The 20,227-nt window shown below is 44.4% G+C and overlaps 1 protein-coding gene and 1 long non-coding RNA gene across 2 annotated transcripts in view; both read right to left on the reverse strand.

The window, feature by feature from the left end:
• Positions 1-5,245, reverse strand: part of nek2 (NIMA-related kinase 2) — a 33,774-nt gene extending 28,529 nt beyond the window's left edge. The window contains exon 1 of the mRNA XM_068045827.1: positions 4,993-5,245. Within this exon, the coding sequence (XP_067901928.1) occupies positions 4,993-5,088 (96 nt within the window). The 5' untranslated portion in view covers positions 5,089-5,245. The remainder of the gene's footprint in view (positions 1-4,992) is intronic.
• Positions 5,246-6,625: 1,380 nt separating this feature from the next.
• Positions 6,626-20,227, reverse strand: part of LOC137376806 (uncharacterized) — a 40,219-nt gene continuing 26,617 nt past the window's right edge. The window contains exons 2-3 of the long non-coding RNA XR_010976305.1: positions 10,615-10,738; positions 6,626-7,879 (exon numbers count right to left, since the gene is read on the reverse strand). This is a non-coding gene — a long non-coding RNA (uncharacterized lncRNA). The remainder of the gene's footprint in view (positions 7,880-10,614; positions 10,739-20,227) is intronic.

The raw sequence follows: 20,227 nt of genomic DNA on the forward strand, positions 1-20,227 counted from the left end.
GAAGTATGAATGGGATTAGCAACCTTGAAAGTTGATAAATCACCAGGGCAAGATGAAATGTATCCTAGGCTGTTAAAAGAAGCGAGAGAGGAAATAGCAGAGGGTCTGACCATCATTTTCCAGTCCTCACTTGATAGAAGTGTGGTTAAGGAGGATTGGAGAATTGCTAATGTTGTACCTCTATTTAAAAAGGGAGTGAAGGATAGACCGAATAATTACAGGCCAGTCAGTCTAACCTCAGTCGTGGGCAAATTATTGGAATCTGAGACACAGGATAAATTGTCACTTAGAAAGGCACAGGTTAATCAAAGATAGTCAGCATGGATTTGTTAAGGTAAGATCTTGTTTGACCAACTTGATCGAATTTTTTGAAAAAGTAACAAGGAAGACAGATGAGGATAGTGTAGTTGATGTGGTCTACATGGATTTTAGTAAGGCTTTTGACAAGGTCCCACATGGCAGACTGGTTAAGAAAATAAAATCCCATGGGATCCAGGGAAATGCAGCATGGTGGATACAAAATTGGCTCAGTGGCAGGAAACAAAGGGTAATTTTTGACGGTTGTTTTAGCGACTGGAGGTCCATTTCCAGTAGCGTTCCGCAGGGCTCAGTACAGGGTCCCCGGTTTTTGCAGTGTGTTTTGGGGAGGCGGTGGTGTAGCGGTATTGTCACTGGACTAATAACCCAGGAAATTGACCTGGGGACATGGGTTCGAATCCCACCACAGCAGAAGGTGGAATTTGAATTCAATTAATAAATCAATTAAAACCTACTCTAACGATGACCACGAAACCATTGTCAATTGTTGTAAAACCCCATCTGGTTCACTAATGCCCTTTAGGGAAGGAAACCTGCTGTTGTTACCTGGCCTACATGTGATTCCAGACCCACAGCAACGTGGTTGACTCTTATATGCCCTCTGAAATGACCTAGCAAACCACTCAGTTGTATCTCACCGCTAAAAGTCAATAAAGAATGAAACTGCATGGACCACCCGGCATCGACCTAGGCACCAGAAATAACAACGACAAACCCAGCCCTGTCGATCCTGCAAAGTCCTCCTTACTAACATCTGGGGCTTGTACCAAAGTTGGGAGAGCTGTCCCTCAGACTAGTCAACCAACAGCCTGACATAGTCATATTCACGGAATCATACCTTACAATGGTCCCAGACACCTCCATCACAATCCCTGGGTATGTCCGGTCCCACCTGCAGGACAGACCCAGCAGAGGGGGTGGCGCAGTGGTATACAGTCTGGAGGGAGTTGCCGTGGGAGTCCTCAACATCAACTCCAGACCCCAAGAGGTCTCATGGCATCAGGTCTTACATGGGCAAGGAAACCTCCTGCTGATTACCACCTACCACCCTCCCTCAACTGATGAATCAGTACTCCTCCATGTTGAACACCACTTGGAGGAAACATAGGGTGGCAAGAGCACAGAATGTGCTCTAGGTGGGGGACATCAATGTCCATCACCAAGAGTGGCTCGGTAGCACCAGTACTGACCAAGCCCGAAAAGACATAACTGCTAGACTGGATCTGCGGCAGGTGGTGAGGGAACCAAAAAGAGTGAAAAACATACTTGACTTCGTCCTCACCAATCTGCCTGCCGCAGATTCATCTGTCCATGACAGTATTGGTAGGAGTGACCACCGCACAGTCCTTGTGAAGGCGAAGTCCCACCTTCACATTGAGGATACCCTCCACCATGTTGTGTGGCACTACCATCATGCTAAATGGGATAGATTTCGAAGATATAGCAACGCAAAACTGGACATCTGTGAGGCGCTGTGGGGCAGCAGCAGATCGTACTCAACCACAATCTGTAACCTCATGGCCTGGCATATCCCCCACTCTACCATTACCATCAAGCTGGGAGATCTGGCTCAAAGAAGAGTGCAGGAGGGCATGCCAGGAGCAGCAGCAAGCATAACTCAAAATGAGGTGTCAACCTGGTGAAGCTACAACCCAGGACTACTTGCGTGCCAAACTGTGTAAGCAGAATGTGAGAGACAGAGCTAAGCGATCCCTTAACTAACGGATCAGATTGAAGCTCTGCAGTCCTGCCACATTCACTTGTGAATGGTGGTGGACAATTAAACAACTAACTGGAGAAGGTGGCTCCACAAATATCCCCATCCTCAATGATAGGGGAGCCCAGCACATCAGTGCAAAAGACAAGGCTGTAGCATTTGCAACAATCTTCAGCCAGAAGTGCTGAGTTGATGATCCATCTCGGCCTACCCCTGAAGTCCCCAGCAAAGATACCAGTCTTCAGCCAATTCGATTCACTCCACGGGATAGCAAGAGATGGCTGAAGGCACTGGATACTGCAAAGGCTATGGGCCCTGATAACGTTCCAGCAATAGTACTGAAGACATGTGCTCCTGAACTTGCTGTACCCCTAGCCAAACTGTTCCAGTACAGCTACAACACTGGTATCTACCCAGCAATATGGAGAATTGCCCAGGTATGTCCTGCTCTTTGTGTACAGTACGTCCAACCCAGCCAATTACCACCCCAGTCTACTCTCAATCATCAGTAAAGTGATGGAAGGTGTCATTGACAGTGCTATCAAGTGGCTTAACAATAACTTGTTCGGTGACATTCAGTTTGGGTTCTGTCATGGCCACTCAGCTCCTGACCTCATTACAGCCTTGGTTCAAACATGGATAAAAGAGCTGAACTCAAGAGGTGAGGTGAGACTGACTGCCCTTGACATCAAGGCAGCATTTGCCGAGTATGGCATCAAGGAGCCCCAGCAAAACTGAAGTCAATGGGAATCAGGGGGAAAACTCTCTGCTGGTTGGAGTCATACCTAGCGCAAAGGAAGATGGTTGTGGTTGTTAGAAATCAATCAATTCAGCTCCATAACATCACTGCAGGAGTTCCTCAAGATAGTGTCATATGCCCAACCATCTTCAGCTGCTTAATCAATGACCTTCCTTCAATCATAAGTTCAGAAGTGGGGAAGTTCGCTGATGATTGCATAATGTTCAGCACCATTCGCAACTCCTCAGATACCAAAGCAAAACAGTCCGTGTAGAAATGCAGCAAGACCTGGACAATATCCAGGCTTGGGCTAATAATTAGCAAGTAACATTCACACTACACAAGTGTCAGACAATGACCATCTCCAACAAGAAAGAATCTAAGCATTCCCCCTTGACATTCAAATCGCATTACCATCACTGAATCCCCCACTAACAACATCCTGGGGTTATCATTGACCAGAAACTGAACTGGAGTAGCCATATAAATACTGTGGCTACAAGAGCAGGTCAGAGGCTAGGAATCCTGCGGCACGTAACTCACCTCCCAACTCCCCAATGCCTGTCCACCATCACAAGACACAAGTCAGAAGCTGAATGGAATACTCTCCACTTGCCTGAATGGGTGCAGCTCCAACAACACTCAAGAAGCTCGACACCATCCAGGACAAAGCAGCCCGCTTGATTGGCACCCTATCCACAAACATTCACTCCCTCCACCACCGACGCACAGTGGCAGCAATGTGTACCATCTACAAGATGCACTGCAGCAATGCACCAAGGCTCCTTCAACAGCACCTTCCAAACCTGCGACCTCTACCACCCAGAAGGACAAGGGCAGCAAATGCATGGGAACACCACCACCTGCAAGTTCCCCTTCAAGCCACACACCATCCTGACTTGGAACTATATCGCCGTTCCTTCAATGTCGCTGGGTCAAAATCCTGGACCTCCCTTCCTAACAGCACTGTGCGTGTCCCTACCCCACAGGGACAGCAGCAGTTCAAGAAGGCAGTTCACCACCGTCTTCTCAAGGGCAATTGGGGATGGACAATAAACGCTGGCCTCGCCAGCGACACCTACATCCCATGAATGGATAAAAAAAAATTAATTATTTGGACATAAATGTAGGGGTCATGATCAAGAAGTTTGCAGACGACACAAAGATTGGCCGTGTGGTAGGTAGCGAGAAGGATAGCTATAGACTGCAGGAAGATATTGATAGTCTGGCCAGATGGACAGAAAAGGGGCAAACGGAATTCAACTTGGAGAAGTGTGAAGTGATGCATTTGGGGAGGTCAAACAAGGCAAAGGAATACACGATTAATGGGAAATGTAGAGGAAGTAAGGGACCTTGGAGCGAATGCCCACAGATCCCTAAAGGTAGCAGGATAGGTCGATAAGGTGGTTAAAAAGACAAATGGAATCCTTTCCCCTATTAGCTGAGGAACAGAATACAGGAGCAGGGAGGTTATGCTGGAACTGTATAACTCATTGGTTCGGCCACAACTTGGGTACTGTGTGCTGTTCTGGCCACCTCATTACAGAAAGGATGTAATTGCACTAGAGAGGGCACAGAGGAGATTTACAATGATGTTGCCAGGACTGGAAAAATACAGCTATGAGGAAAGATTCGATAGGCTGGGTTTGTTCTCCTTGGAACAGAGAAGGCTGAGGGGAGATCTGATTGAAATATACAAAATTTTCAGCAGCCTGGATAGAATGGAGGTGAAAGGTATATTCACCTTAGCAGAGAGGTCAGTGACGAGGGGGCATAGACTTAAAGTGATTGGTAGAAAAATTAGAGGGGATGTGAGAAAAAAACTTTTTAACCCAGAGGGTAGTGATGGTCTGGAACTCACTGCCTGAAAGGGCAGTCAAGGCAGAGGCCCTCAACTCAATTCAAAAGGAGTCTCGATATGCACCTCAAATGTTGTAAACTGCAAGGCTACGGACCCAAATGCTGGAAAATGGGATTAGAATAAGTGGATCGTTTTTCGGCCGGCACAGACACGATGGGCCAAGTGGCCTCTTTCTGTGCCGCAAACCTTCTATGATTCTATGAATTCACCCCAACAAGTGTTAAAAACTCCTCATGACCACCACCCTCACCGCCAAACCATTAAAACTCCGTGCGTGATGGAGACACCGCAGTTTAACGGCTCACTTGTACGGGCCTGTCTAGCCAGCGACCAGATGAGGGGTAGAGCCTCACTCACCTTCCCGTCCGATTTGCGTCTGATCTTCAGGCACCTGCCGTAAGAGCCGGAACCGATGCTCTCCAGCAGCTCATAATCTTCCAGGCGGGACGGCATTTTTCTACACGAAGCAAATGGCCACAGGCATCGAAATCCCGGGTGAGTTAAAGACAACGCACGATCACTACTGTCCCTCGAAGTCTAACCGGCGACTTACGCCGGAGCCACGAGCCCAACCGAACAGTCGCCGTGAGACACCCGACAAACTTTAAAACCGCCCCTCCCCCCTCAGCTCTATCTGATTGGTCGGCCGGCCTCAGCGTCCCGACTTTTGATTGGCTCATATGGCCATAACAAACTGTTCCCTTGGCAGCGGCTGACGGCGCGGGAGCAGAGCGCGAAATTTAAAAGCAATCAGCGTTCGGAATTGGATTTTAGTGGGCTCGGATTGAGGAACTTGTTTTGGTTACAATTCATCCAGGGAATTTTGAAAGACAAGTGCACGTTAGTTTGTTGTTGGAGACAAGGTGATCATATTTGAGAATACTTCTTTAAGGATCGCAGCAAATAATAGAACTATAATTTCACTGTGGTTCGGGGAAAACGGATGTTTTATTGCAAAAGATGAATTTTAAAAAGTAAAAAAAACTTCAACCATAACACTTAAATAAAAAGGTAACACGAGGGGACACTGCTCCCAGTATTATTTCTTACAGTGGCATGGTGTGTCGAGACATAAGAAATAGGAGTAGGAGTCGCCCATGGAGCCTGCTCCATCATTCAGTACGATCATGCCTGAATTGCTGCATTAATCCATATAATAGTCCCCATACCCCTTGATTCCCTTAGTGCACAAAAATAAATCAATTTCAGTCTTGAATCTACTCATTGACTGAACATCCAATGTCCCCCAGGATAGAGAATTCCAAAGATTCATAGCCCTCTGAATGAAAACATTTCTTCTCAACTCAGTTCTAAATGGCTGACTACCGACGCACAGTGGCAGCAATGTGTACCATCTACAAGATGCACTGAAGCAACACCCCAGGGCTCCTTAGACAGCACCTTCCAAACCAGTGACCTCTGCCAGCTCGAAAGACAAGGGCAGCAGATGCATGGGAACACCACCACCTGCAAGTTCCCCTCCAAGCCACACACTATCTGACTTGGAACTATATTGCCATTCCTTCCCTGTCGCTGGGTCAAAATCCCAGAACTCCCTTCCCAACAGCACTGTGGGTGTACTTACTTCACATGGATTTCAGCAGTTCAAGAAGGCAGCTCACCACCACCTTCTCAAGGGCAATTAGGGATGGGCAATAAATGCTGGCCTAGCCAGCAACACCCACATCCCATGAATCAATTAAAAAAATGAGCCATTATGCTAATCTCCAGTGAATATAGGCCACATTCTACTCAATCTGAGGCAGAATAAAAGCATGGAGTGAGGATTGAGATGTGTTATCTATTGGGAGGAACTTGTAAAGAAAGACAGACACCAAGATGGTTAGATCATGTGTTTAATTATGTCATCAAACACTGGGCATGCTCATAACATAGCAATACATTACACTGCTTCCCCATTACAAAAACCTTTTTTGTAATTAACTATTTACAGATGCACGATCTATACAACTTCTAAAACAAACACAGTGGCGCAGTGGTTAGTACCGCAGCCTCACAGCTCCAGGGACCCGGGTTCAATTCTGGCTTCTGCCTGTGCGGAGTTTGCAATTTCTCCCTGTGACCGCATGGGTTTTCGCCGGGTGCTCTGGTTTCCTCCCACTGCCAAAGACTTGCAGGTGATAGGTAAATTGGCCATTGTAAATTGCTTCTAGTGTAGGTAGGTGGTAGGGAATATGGGATTACTGTAGGATTAGTATAAATGGGTGGTTCTTGGTCGGCACAGACTCAGTGGGCCGAAGGGCCTGTTTCAGTGCTGTATCTCTAAATAAAAATTAAATAAATCTTTGAGAATATGCACAGTTGGCAAAATAAAAGTGACTTTTCTTTAAATGATATCAATAAATCATGTCTGACAACTGGTTTACAAAGTCTTCCTGATCTCACAGGTTTTGGCGTAGAGTCAGGTTTTGGACTGCCTGGTTTCTGTTCAGGACTTAGAGAAGATCTTGTTTCTTTTTCTGAAACTGGTACTTTAAAGTCAGAACTGGTTACACTCTGACAAAAGCTCGCTATCAAGTAGGTCATGCTCAAGATTTGGATCATCCCTTGCTGGGATTACGTGTTGATCTATGTGAACACCTCAATTTTACATCAATTTCAACTAGGTATTTCTTAGTACCACAAACTTCTACGACATTTCCTACATCCCACTTGTGTGACGTGTGGGGTGGGGGGGGGGGGTGGGGGAGTTGAGTGGGGGGGTGCACAGGACACAAACATGCTAATTTCTCCTGAAACTACAGCCTTTAAGAGCATTTAAGTGGTCATTGGATAGACATATGGATGAAAATGGAATAGTGTAGGTCAGATGGTTTCAAAGGTTGGCGCAACATCGAGGGCCGAAGGGCCTGTACTGCGCTGTAATGTTCTAATTCTAATTTCTCCTGAAACTACATTCTCTCGTTTGTGCCACACTGACATTTCTGACTGAACTGTTTTTGTTCATCTTTAGCAGTCAAATTTGGTAGAACTAAACTCAAAAGTGTTCTTAATCTTCACTTCATTAAGAGCTCGCAGGTGTATACCCTGCAGTTGCGTGTGGAGTTGTTCTATACTTCAGCAGAAAATTTGCTAATCTCTGTTTCATGCTGAAACTTGAACATCCATGTATCACTTGCCTCTTAAATGCTTCCTTGACTATTCACACAGGTCTTTCTGCTGTCTCATTTGATGCCGGATGATAAGGAGGAGCATGATTGATACCATTTTTCTTTATGAAATTCTGAAACAAAGCAGAACGAAATTGAGGGCTGTTATCTGAGACAAGCTCCTCCAGTAAACCACGGCAAACAAAAATGGACATGGTTGTAAAGGAGTTTTTGGTGGCATATTCCTGCAGTTTTGACAAATGGTGCATTTGCTAACCAATGATTCTAGCTCCCCATCTCGACCAGGCCAATTAACAAAACTTTGGTTATGGATTTCATGATAACTATACCCATTTGTTCAATATAAAGTTCTGCCAGAATCTTGTCTCTTAAAAGACCTAGGTACTACCACTCTGTTACTCCACTTAATGCATCCCTGTTCACATGACAACTCATTACGTCGATTGTGGAACGGTTTTAGTTCCTCGTTTACACACCGATCAAACTCTGTCCAACCAAAGTCTGTTCGTAGACTCTCTTTAAAACTAGGTCTTTCTGTGTTTTAGCTGCAGTTTCAGTTGTAGTGATTGAAAAGTCCTCATTCACAACTCCTATTGTGAAGATTGCACCTTCACAGTCTACATTTGTATCTTCACACAGCAAATGCGACAGGGCATCAGCTACAGCATTCTCCTTTGAATTATGATATTCAATGTTGTAGTTGTACTGTGAGAGAAGTACAGCCCACTGCTGCATCCTTGACACAACCGTTGTCCATATTTCAGATGTTGGACCCAGAATAGCTACTAGGGGTTTATGATCTGTAACAAGCGTAAAGTTTATACCCAACAAAAACTGGTGAAAACATCTGATGCCGAAGACGATTCCAAGTGCTTCCTTTTCTATCTGCATGTAGTTGTATTCACTCTGGGTCAGGGTAAGCGATGCAAATGCTATGGGCTTCTCTTGACCATCATTCATGATATGACTGATTACTGCTCCAACTCCATAGTTTGAAGCAACAGGTCACGATTTGTGTCATAATGAATGAGTAGTACATCTCTGGTCAAGATTCTTTTACATGCATCATAAGCATGTTGTTGTGCTATAGACCATTCTCATTTCACATTTTTCTCCAACAACTCATGTAGTGGAGCGAACACCGTCGCAAGCTGAAGCAGAAATCACAAGTAGTATTGGACCATGCCTAGAAAAGATCGAAGCTTAAACACATCCTTTGTCTTTGGGGCATTGACTAATGCCTCTATCTTCTTTTTTACTGGCTTGTAGTCCTTTTCGTTGATTTTCAGGACAAGGTACACTACCTCAGATTGCACAAAAGTACATTTTTTGTGATCATTGAGCCTTCCAACAATTGAAAATTCTCTTCCACTGTTGGCGTCACGATCAACACATCATCCTGATTACACAAGCAATGTGGCATTCCTTGCAAAATCTTATCCATTGCAGCATGGAAGATTTTTGAAGAAGACTTCCCACCATAGGGGAGCTTCATGTAGGAGTATAACCCCATTTATGTGTTTATCATGAGATACTGGTGACTCTCTCAATCCATATTGAGCTATGCATAAGCATGGGATAAATACAACTTTGTGAATATCTTGGATCCCGCTAACTCTGCATACAAATCTTGGGAGGTCGATAATGGATACTGCTCATCATCCACTGCCTGGTTGATTGTGGCTTTGTAGCCCCTGCATAGTCTTAAGGTTTTGCTTAAATTGGGTCCTACTAGAATTGGGGTGGCCCAATCACTGTGATCAGTTTTCACTAGCACACCATTTCTCTCTAGCTTCCTTAGTTCCTCTTCAACCTGGGTTTTGAGAGCATAAGAAACTGGCCTAGCCTTGCAATACAGTGGTTTTGCATCAGGCCTAATTTGGATGTGCGCTTTCACTCTGATTATACCTTTATAGCTGTTCTCAAAAATGTTGCTGTAGTTATTCAATAGCTGATCAAGCTTCTTGGTCGTTTAAACTTGGAAAACATGCTTCCATTCTAACTTAAGCTTACGAAACCAGTCTTTTCCCATTAATGTTGGTTTGTTGACATCTCTTGCTACAACATTGAGGGACTTGCCCTTATATTGGACATTGCACTCCATTTGTCCAAACGTTTTTAGTACCTCACCAGAGTAGTTTTTAACTGAACTGTGCTCTCAGTTAGGGGTATGTCACTGAATTTGCTCTCGTACGTGTCTCTACTCTTAATTGAGCAATCTGCAGCCTTATTGAAGCACATGTTGATGTACTGTTGATTTACCAACACCTTTGTACAAAAGTCTCTGTCATTTGAGTGATTGCTACTGGCATAAATGCTGTACAGCCCTCGCTTCTCTCCACTTAAACACTGTGGACTCACTTCAAGACTGTGAACCCCACCATTCCATTACTACTAGAAAGAATTCTCTTTCCTGCTTTGGCCTTTGCTCAGCAAGCAGTTGCAATATGGCCTATCATCTGGCAAGTAAAACATTTGGCATTTCTGTACTGACATGCTTGAGCCGTGTCGTTGCCATTACAGCAATAACAAGTCACTAAATTTTTATCAACAGCACTCTTCTGATTAGGTCTCCCCACTTTAGACTTGACAGAAGCCTTCTGAAAGTGGACAGAAACTGTACTAGTCATTTGCATAGGATGAAATTCCCAAGCATTCTTTGATGCCATCTCCATGGTAAAAGAAATCTTACATGCAAGCTCAAAGGTAAGGTTTTGTGTGTTTAGTAACTTCGACTGGATTCTTTCACCTACCAATCCACAAACAAATCTGTTTCATAATGCATGGTCTAAGAATGTGCCAAAGTTGTAATGTAATGATAAGTTCTTCAGTGCCACAATGTACTCACCAACTGTTTCAATCCTTTTCTAGTATCTGGTTCCAAATTTGTAGCTTTATGGTATCTCTAGTGGTATAGGATTAAAATGTTCCTCCAACTTGGTGATAATTATTTTGAATGGCGCATCTTTTACCTTGTTGGGAACAAGAAGGTTTGTTAGCATTGTAAGACTTTTCTTAGTCCTAATAGGTTTTATAGTACTGACATGAGAATTACAGAAATAATGAGATCACTCAAAAACTTCAGTTAACTACTAAAAATAATTACTACTCTTTTGCAATGCAACACATTCAATACACTGTTAGTTAAGCAATGGAACGCACAGAAATATGGAGTTACAAGAAGCTTATATCTACAAATCACCCAGGAATGGTCAGTTCCACATTGATTGTAGTCTTCAGTGATTGACCAGATCACCTCCCTCTCTCTATTGACTGCAATGCCAACATTCAAAAGTTACTGTCTTTTATACAGTTAAAGTTCCATCAGCATGTGATATGTTGGGAGCGGATCCTCACCTTCCAATGTTCTTCAGCTGAACATGATTCAGGTTTACTAAGTGGGCAATTCTCTAGATCTGAAGCCTGAGTTATTCGTTTGTTGGCTTGTAATTAGTTGTGCTCATCAAGTCTCGGGAACACTGACTGACACAACCTGCCTTTCCAGACCCCCAGGTCTTGTTTATAGTCTTTTTAATAACTCTTTGTCCTCACCTGATAACATTGTTTGGCTTCAATATGAGAAAAATTACTTCAAAAAAAATCTCACAGTTCATCAGTTTTGAGAAAAACAAGCTGTTTTCCACTAGCCCTGTCCCCAATGTCTCAAAGGTCAGGTTTTTTTGTCAAGCTTAAGTATTTTATATATCTCATTGTGGTTGGATAGCCCACACAAGTCTCAACCAAAAGCTGCAGTTCTTTTTTCTACAGATTCTATATCCTACAGTGAGCCGTACACTTCTGGACCAATCTCTAATAGAAAAATTGCTTTCTTGCTCTCAAGAATTGCCTCATTCTGAGTCTGGGCCTCTTCACTTTCACCTTCAAGCTCTAATATATTATTAGCTCTGAAGAACATGTCCATTCTTTCAATGTATGAACTGAATGGTTATCGAGCTCTATCATACATTCCTAGCCTTTAGAAGTATCCTGTAGTGCAGACATTTTGTCCCATTTTCAAATGTGACCCAGTAAACACTTTACAGAGGCTGCCTAATCAGAACAAACTCACCAAAACCAGCAGTCGGTAGTTGAATAGGATGGACTCTAGGACCCTGCAGAATACATTCAATTGAGTGCAGCCACACATTTTCAGAAACAATGAGGCTCAACACAATCTAGTGGAAAATCTTCTCCATCCTCGCAGGTAGGTAACTGGGAGCTCGCTTATTTTGTTCATCACAGTCACCACTGCTGTTTACTGTAAAAGGTAATTTAATCTTTAATCCCATTTTGTCACCAAAATCTATCATATATTAGGAGAAACTGAAAGACAGACACCAAGATGGCCATTCACATGTTTAATGATGTCATCACGCACAGGGCCTGCTCATAATACATTACAAAATCAATGGAAACAGTCGCGCCTTTTCACATTCAAATACTAAATTGACCTGTTTGGGCTCTAAGGTCAGCCAGTGTCAGCAACAAACACTTCCAGGTCAGTTATAGCATGATTAGTTGCAGAGTGAAACCTCAGATAAGCACCTATTATTACATCAATTTGATATATACACCATTTATCATGTGACTTTTTTGAATGAGAATATTAATCTGCTAAATTATTAATCGAGTACCAGATAAGGGTAGTTTTAAGTTGTGGAACTGGAATGAGACATTTCAAACTCATTTCATGTAGGATTCTCATAGTCACCCAAAGAGGACTGTAGTGTTTTGAAATTGCAATTGTAATGTACATTGTGTTCTCTGGAGGCTGCTGCGGAACACACATGCCAGCAAAGGGAAAGTGAAACTAAAATAGAATGAAGAAGAAGCCTTTATGTTCAATAGCCTGCAATCTCTGACACATATCATACCAAACCAGGCTAAACCTCGCTCCAGTCCTGAGAACATCACAAGGACTTTCTTCCTATCAGTCTGTGCTTAATGTAAATCCACGTCCTAGGGGTTTTCTTCTGTAATGCATGGTGGGTACTCTTTCATGGATTTCCACTAGTCTAGCCATGAGGGCACCACCATGGGAGAAATTCCCCTTGTAACTTCACACTGCTCAGAGAGAGGACATCGGAACTTGGACTGGAAAAGATGTTGAGTCCATAACGGGAATTTTAACTTCCTCCACCCAGGGGAAACCCAGTGGAACGGGAGTTAAAATAAAAACTTTATACTTTTTTATTGCACCACAACCATTTTAATTCCACTATTTCCTTGGGTAGATGAGACGCCCACCAATGCAGGCAGGAGCCTCATGAGTTAATAGTAATTGAGGTCCTATTATGTATATAGGGTCCCAAATATATTTTAATGGCCTGCTGTGTGGAATGTCTGTAAAACCTGGTGGGCAAGAAGCAGAGGGCTTTATAGATAATATAAAAAATATTTCTGTGGGGTTAGGGTGACCAAGACTGCCGGGGCCAACAAACTAAGTTTGAGCCACTGCTGCCTTGGGGACCCCATTTCTGCATTTGCGAAACCATTCTGAACTCCACCCGCACCCACCGCACCACCACCCCCCCACCCCGCAACACAAAAGCCTTGCCCAAATACTGATTGGGTGGCCTCCTCTTGTATTTTTACAACATGCATTGTGCTCATAAAATCATACAGCAGAAAGAAGCCATTCAGTCTGTCATGCCTGAGCCAGCTCTTTGAAAAAGCTGTCCGATTTAAATCCATAACCCGAAAAATTTGACCTCTTCAAGTACATGCCCAATTGCCTTTTGAAAGTTCCTATGTGAACCTTCTATGTGAAAACATTTCTCCTTATTTCCCCTCATATTCTTTTGTCAATTATTTTGAAGCTATGAACTCCAATTGCCAACCCACTGGCCAGTGGAAACAGCTTCTCCCTACTCGCTCTATCAAAACCCCTCATAATTTTGGAATATGTGTTTATTAGGTCTCTCCTTACCTTTCAACAATCCTGACTTCTCCAATCTCTTCACATAAGTGAAGTATCATCCTGATAAACTTTGGCTAAAAAGCATCTTTTCTGTTTCTGTGATTTTTTTGTCAATGCTTTTCCAATGTATAATTTTCAATGTTTCAAAAAGAACATGTTAAATGTGCTTTCTGTTGTGGTTTTTGGTCTTGTCTTATCTGCTTGTCCTAGATTATTTTAACTTAAGATCAATCTAATTTCTGAGTCCCAACTTCCTATTTCTTTGACAGTGCCTATCCTTGTCTTGATATCTAGGCAGGGTTTTGGTCAAGTATCCAAGAATTGAACAGCAAATTCTGTCAATTTCTTTGGACATAGGTTATAGGCATGAAATTTATTTGCCATGATTTTTGGACATGGGGGCTGCAATTTGTGATGTGCCCACGCATGTTGGGAATGAGGGGGGTAAAACACAAAATTCATCTATCCACCTCATTTCCACGATGGTAGCATGGTCACGAGCGGCTCCCGTGCAGCCCTGGCCTCCATTTCAGTGAAGGCATTCTCTGCACATTCCTAGGGGCTGAGTAGTGTCGGGAAGAAGCCACATGCTCCAGGCAGCCTTCCCTTTTTAAAGGTGCAGTCCCTATAAAAGGGGACTTGCAGCAATGCACTGCAAGCTGCTGGATAATCATTTTTTGACATTCAGGGAGAAGCTATGGCACACCAGGGGAAGGAGAGGGCTCCCAGATTTTGTGATGCCACCCTGAATACACTGTATCATGAGGCTGAGGCCAGCAAGAGGCAGAAAGCCCACCAGACTAATCCTGCAAAAGGAATGAGACCTCTTGGCAAGGGTCATCAATGCCCAGAGCACCACAAACCTGGCAGCAGTGTCGCAGAAATGATCTGCTCTTTGCATCTCGCACCCACCCACATCACACACTTCTCACACTGCTCAATGCACAACAGACCTGTGATACAGTGCCGTACAACAGACTTGCGAGCAAAATTATAGCTCATGGAATAAAAGGGACGGTAGCAACATGGATACAAAATTGTCTGAGTGACAGGAAACAGAGGTAGTATTTAATGGATGTTCTTTGCACTGGAGGAAGGTTTGTAGTGGAATTCCGCAGGGGTCAGTGTTGGGACCCTTACTCTTCCTGAAATATATTGATGACCTAGACCTTGGTGGACAGGTCACAATTTCAAAATTTGCAGGTGATACAAAACTTGGAACAATTGTGAACTGTAAGGAGGACAGTGTAGAACTTCAAAAGGGCATAGACAAGATGGTGGAATGTACGGACAAGTGGCAGATGAAGTTCAATGCAGACAAATGTGAAGTGATTCATTTTGGTAGGAAGAACATGGAGAGGCAATATAACATAAAAGTTACAACTCTAAAGGAGGTGCAGGAGCAGAGGGACCTGGGGATATATGTGCATAAGTCATTGAAGGTGGCAGGACAGGTTGAGACCACAGTTAATAAAGCATAAAGTATCCTAGGCTTTATTAATAGGGCCATAGAGCAAGGAAGTTATGTTGAACTTATATAAGACACTAGTTTGGCCTCAGCTGGAGTATTGTGTCCATTCTGGGGCGCCGCACTTTAGGAAAGATGTGAAGGCATTGGGAGAGAGTAGAGAAAAGATTCACAAGAATGTTTCCAGGGATGAGGAACTTCAGTTATGAAGATAGATTGGAGAAGTTGGGACTGTTTTACTTCGAGAAGAGAAGGCACAGAGGTGATTTGATTGAGTATTCAAAATCATGAGGGGTCTGGACAGTCATAGAGTTATGTAGCACAGAAACAGGCCCTTCGGCCCACCATGTCCATGCCGACCATCAAGCATATCTATTCTAATCCCATTTTCCAGTACTTGACCCGTAGCCTTGTATGCTATGACGTTTCAAGTGCTCATCTAAATAGATAAAAAATGTTCCCACTCATGAAAGGATCGAGAATGAGCGGGCGCAGATTTTAAGTGATTGGCAAAAGAAGCAAAAGCAACCTGAGGAAAACTTTTTCACGCAGCAAGTGGTTAGGATTTGGAATGCACTGCCTGTGATTTTGGTGGAGGCAGGTTCAATCGAGGCCTTCAAAGGGGAATTAGACTGTTAGCTGAAAAGGAAGAATGTGCAGGATTACAGGGAGAAGGTGGGGGAATGGCATTAGGTGAATTTCTCATTCGGAGAGCCAGTGCAGACACGATGAGCTGAATAGTCTTCTTCTGCTGTAACAATTTTGTGATTCTGTGAGTGCACCATACCACCATCACTCACCCAGCAGCAAACTCTGACACTCTGGCTTCTTGAAACAGTCTGTAGATTGTCCAACTAGGGATGGGGCCATTCTGGACCTGGTATTGGTGAATGAGCCCGGCCAGGTGGTCGAAGTTTCAGTGGGGGAGCATTTCGGGAGCAGTGACCATAATTCCATAAGTTTTAAGGTACTTGTGGATAAGGATAAGAGTAGTCCTCGGGTGAAGGTGCTAAATTGGAGGAAGGCTAATTATAACAATATTAGGCAGGAACTGAAGAATTTAGATTGGGGGTGGCTGTTTGAGGGTAAATCAACATCTGACATGTGGGAGTCTTTCAAACGTCAGCTGATTAGAATCCAGGACCAGCATGATCCTGTGAGGAAGAAAGACAAGTTTGGCAAGTTTCGGGAAGCTTGGATAACACGGGATATTGTGAGCCTAGTCAAAAAGAAAAAGGAAGCATTTGTAAGGGCTGGAAGGCTAGGAACAGATGAAGCACTTGAGGAATATAAAGACAGTAGGAAGGAACTTAAGCAAGCAGTTAGGAGGGCTAAAAGGGGTCATGAAAAGTCATTGGCAAACAGGATTAAGGAAAATCCCAAGGCTTTTTATACATATATAAAGAGCAAGAGGGTAACCAGGGAGAGGGTTGGTCCACTCAAGGACAGAGATGGGAATCTATGCGTGGAGCCAGAGGAAATGGGTGAGGTGCTAAATGAGTACTTTGCATCAGTATTCACCAAAGAGAAGGACTTGGTGGATGATGAGCCTAGGGAAGGGAGTGTAGATAGTCTCAGTCATCTCATTATCAAAAATGAGGAGGTGTTGGGTGTCTTGCAAAGCATTAAGGTAGATAAGTCCCCAGGGCCTGATGGGATCTACCCTAGAATACTGAAGGAGGCAAGGGAAGAAATTGTTGGGGGGTGATGACAAACACGAGGGGACATAGCTTTAAGTTGAGGGGTGATAGATATAGGACAGATGTTAGAGGTAGTTTCTTTACTCAGAGAGTAGTAGGGGCGTGGAACGCCCTGCCTGCAACAGTAGTGGACTCGCCAACTTTAAGGGCATTTAAGTGGTCATTGGATAGACATATGGATGAAAATGGAATAGTGTAGGTCAGATGGTTTCACAGGTCGGCGCAACATCGAGGGCCGAAGGGCCTGTACTGCGCTGTAATGTTCTATTCTATTCTATTCTATTCTCATTGGCTACAGGTGAGGACCCAGAGGACTGGAGAATAGCCAATGTTGTTCCCTTGTTTAAGAAGGGTGGTAAGGATAATCCAGGAAATTATAGGCCGGTGAGCCTTACGTCAGTGGTAGGGAAACTATTAGAGAGGATTCTTCGGGACAGGATTTACTCCCATTTGGAAACAAACGAACTTATTAGCGAGAGACAGCATGGTTTTGTGAAGGGGAGGTCGTGTCCTACTAATTTGATTGAGTTTTTTGAGGAAGTGACGAAGATGATTGATGAGGGAAGGGCGGTGGATGTTGTCTATATGGACTTTAGTAAAGCCTTTGACAAGGTCCCGCATGGCATAATGGTGCAAAAGGTGAAGTCACACGGGATCAGAGGTGAGCTGGCACGATGGATACAGAACTGGCTCAGTCACAGAAGACAGAGGGTAACAGTGGAAAGTTGTTTTTCTGAATGGAGGGATGTGACTAGTGGTGTTCCACAGGGATCAGTGCTGGGACCTTTGCTGTTTGTAGTATATATAAATGATTTGGAGGAAAATGTAGCTGGTCTGATTAGTAAGTTTGTGGACGACACAAAGGTTGGTGCAGTTGCGGATAATGATGAGGATTGTCAGAGGATACAGCAGGATATAGATCGGTTGGAGACTTGGGAGGAGAAATGGCAGATGGAGTTTAATCCGGACAAATGTGAGGTAATGCATCTTGGAAGGTCTAATGCAGGTGGGAGGTATACAGTAAATGGCAGAACCCTTAGGAGTATTGACAGGCAGAGAGTTCTGGGCGTACAGGTCCACAGGTCACTGAAAGTGGCAACGCAGGTGGATAAGGTAGTCAAGAAGGCATACGGCATGCTTGCCTTCATCGGTCGGGGCACAGAGTATAACAATTGGCAAGTCATGTTGCAGCTGTACAGAACCTTAGTTAGGTCACACTTAGAATATTGTGTGCAATTCTGGACGCCACACTACCAGAAGGACGTGGAGGCTTTGGAGAGGGTACAGAGGAGGTTTACCAGGATGTTGCCTGGTCTGGAGGGCATTAGCTATGAGGAGAGGTTGGAAAAACTCGGATTGTTTTCACTGGAACGACGGAGGTGGAGGGGCGACATGATAGAGGTTTACAAAGTTATGAGCGGCATGGACAGAGTGGACAGTCAGAAGCTTTTTCCCAGGGTGTAAGAGTCAGTTACTAGGGGACATAGGTTTAAGGTGCGAGGGGCAAAGTTTAGAGGGGATGTGCGAGGCAAGTTTTTTACACAGAGGGTGGTGAGTGCCTGGAACTTGCTGCCAGGAGAGGTGGTGGAAGCAGATACGATAGCGACGTTTAAGAGACATCTTGACAAATATATGAATAGGAAGGGAATAGAGGGATATGGGTCCCGGAAGTGCAGAAGGTGTTAGTTTCGGCAGGCATCAAGATCGGCGCAGGCTTGGAGGGCCGAATAGCCTGTTCCTGTGCTGTACTGTTCTTTGTTCTTGTTCAAGACTCAGCCCTAACATCTTACACTACAACTGACTCTCATGCACCTCCCAATGTTGCCAGCCTCACACCCATCTCTCAGTTCCTCCACATACCTCCAGCTATTCAACTGTGGCAGGTACAACACACTGAGCATATGTGCCTTCGGATCATGGCCACCAGTGCCACGGAGCCAATGACAGCCAGAACCCCTGAACTGGTGAAAGATCATCAACCTGCAATGTTAACTCTGCTTTTCTCTCCACAGATGGTGCCTGACCTGCTGAGTATTTTCAGCATTTTTTGTTTTAGTTTCAGATTTCCAGTATCCACAGTATTTTGCTTTTGTATTACTGGATGACAGTAAGTTTCTGCCTTATGCACCTTCTCATCCTGAAAGCTGTCATGAAATGGAAACTACAGATGAAGTGACTTTTTGCTTTCCACCCCACTCTCCTTCCCTCATCCCTCCCCCTATGCTTTTGTGTTTTTAGGTAGCCAAGAACTGCTGGCTGCTCAGTCCCTGCAGCCTCACGTGGAACGACGAGCAGAGGAACAGAGAGCTAAGGAAGAAGCACCGTCACTCAACCTAACACGTAGCCACCAGCTCAGATATTGGCACTGTGCAAATGTTGAAGGCTAGTTTGGAGTAAGGATCTGCACATGGTGAGTCACCGGGCACGGGTGGGCTGCAGCCAGGCCAGGGCATAAGTCAGCTTGTGTGCAAATCCCCAGAGAGCGAGGTTGCACACCAGTTCTGTTGCAGAGGACTCAGATGAGGAACACTTTGCTCTCATCGAAGCACAGACAGCTGCCATTGTTCATGTGGATCTCAGTGCTTGACAGGGCATGCAGGCTATTACAACAGTCAATCAATCTGTGCTCCAGCAGATAACGAGGATTGCTGGGGTGCTGCCCCATGGCAATGGCTTCGTGGAGCACGAAACTGATGTCCTCTCTCAGAGGACAGCATTCCTGTTTCCACTACTGTCATTTCGCCAGTGCTCTTGCTGTTGCCTCTCAGCCAGCCAGGCCAGACTGCTGTCACCCTGCTGAGATGGTGCAGTCTGAAGGCAGGCCCTCAAGACCCAGAGCTGCTTGAGGGTGTCCTACAAGGTCATCTGCAGGCTCAACCAGTGAAAGTCAGCAGCCTTCCACCAGCCATGCTGCAGCCACTGGGATAACATTGTGTAGGAGCATTGGGCCAGGCAAGGACACCCGCAAAACCGGCACAAGAGATGCACAAGGATGATTAGTTATGTTTTTTGTATTATTGATGTATTTCTGGATAAAATTGTTGTGTGAAAGTTTTGCTGCTGACCTTTATTAAGTGATGTAGGCCAAGGAGATTTGTGATTATAGAATGGTTACAGCACAGAAGGAGGCCATTTTGCTCATCAAGCTCATGCAAGCTCTCTGCAGGAGCAATTTAGCTAACCCCACTCCCGCCACCCTTTCCCCGAAGCGCTTCAAATTTTTTTTATTTCAGGTGCTTATCCAATTACCTTTTGAAAGCCTCGACTGAATCTGCCTCCAGGGAGTGCACTCCAAATTATAATCACTCACAGTGTAAAATTTTTTCCTTCATGTCACTGTTGGTTATTTTGCCAATCTCTATAAATCTATGTC

Source organism: Heterodontus francisci, chromosome 13 (assembly GCF_036365525.1).
Source record: "Heterodontus francisci isolate sHetFra1 chromosome 13, sHetFra1.hap1, whole genome shotgun sequence".
Lineage (NCBI taxonomy): Eukaryota > Metazoa > Chordata > Chondrichthyes > Heterodontiformes > Heterodontidae > Heterodontus > Heterodontus francisci.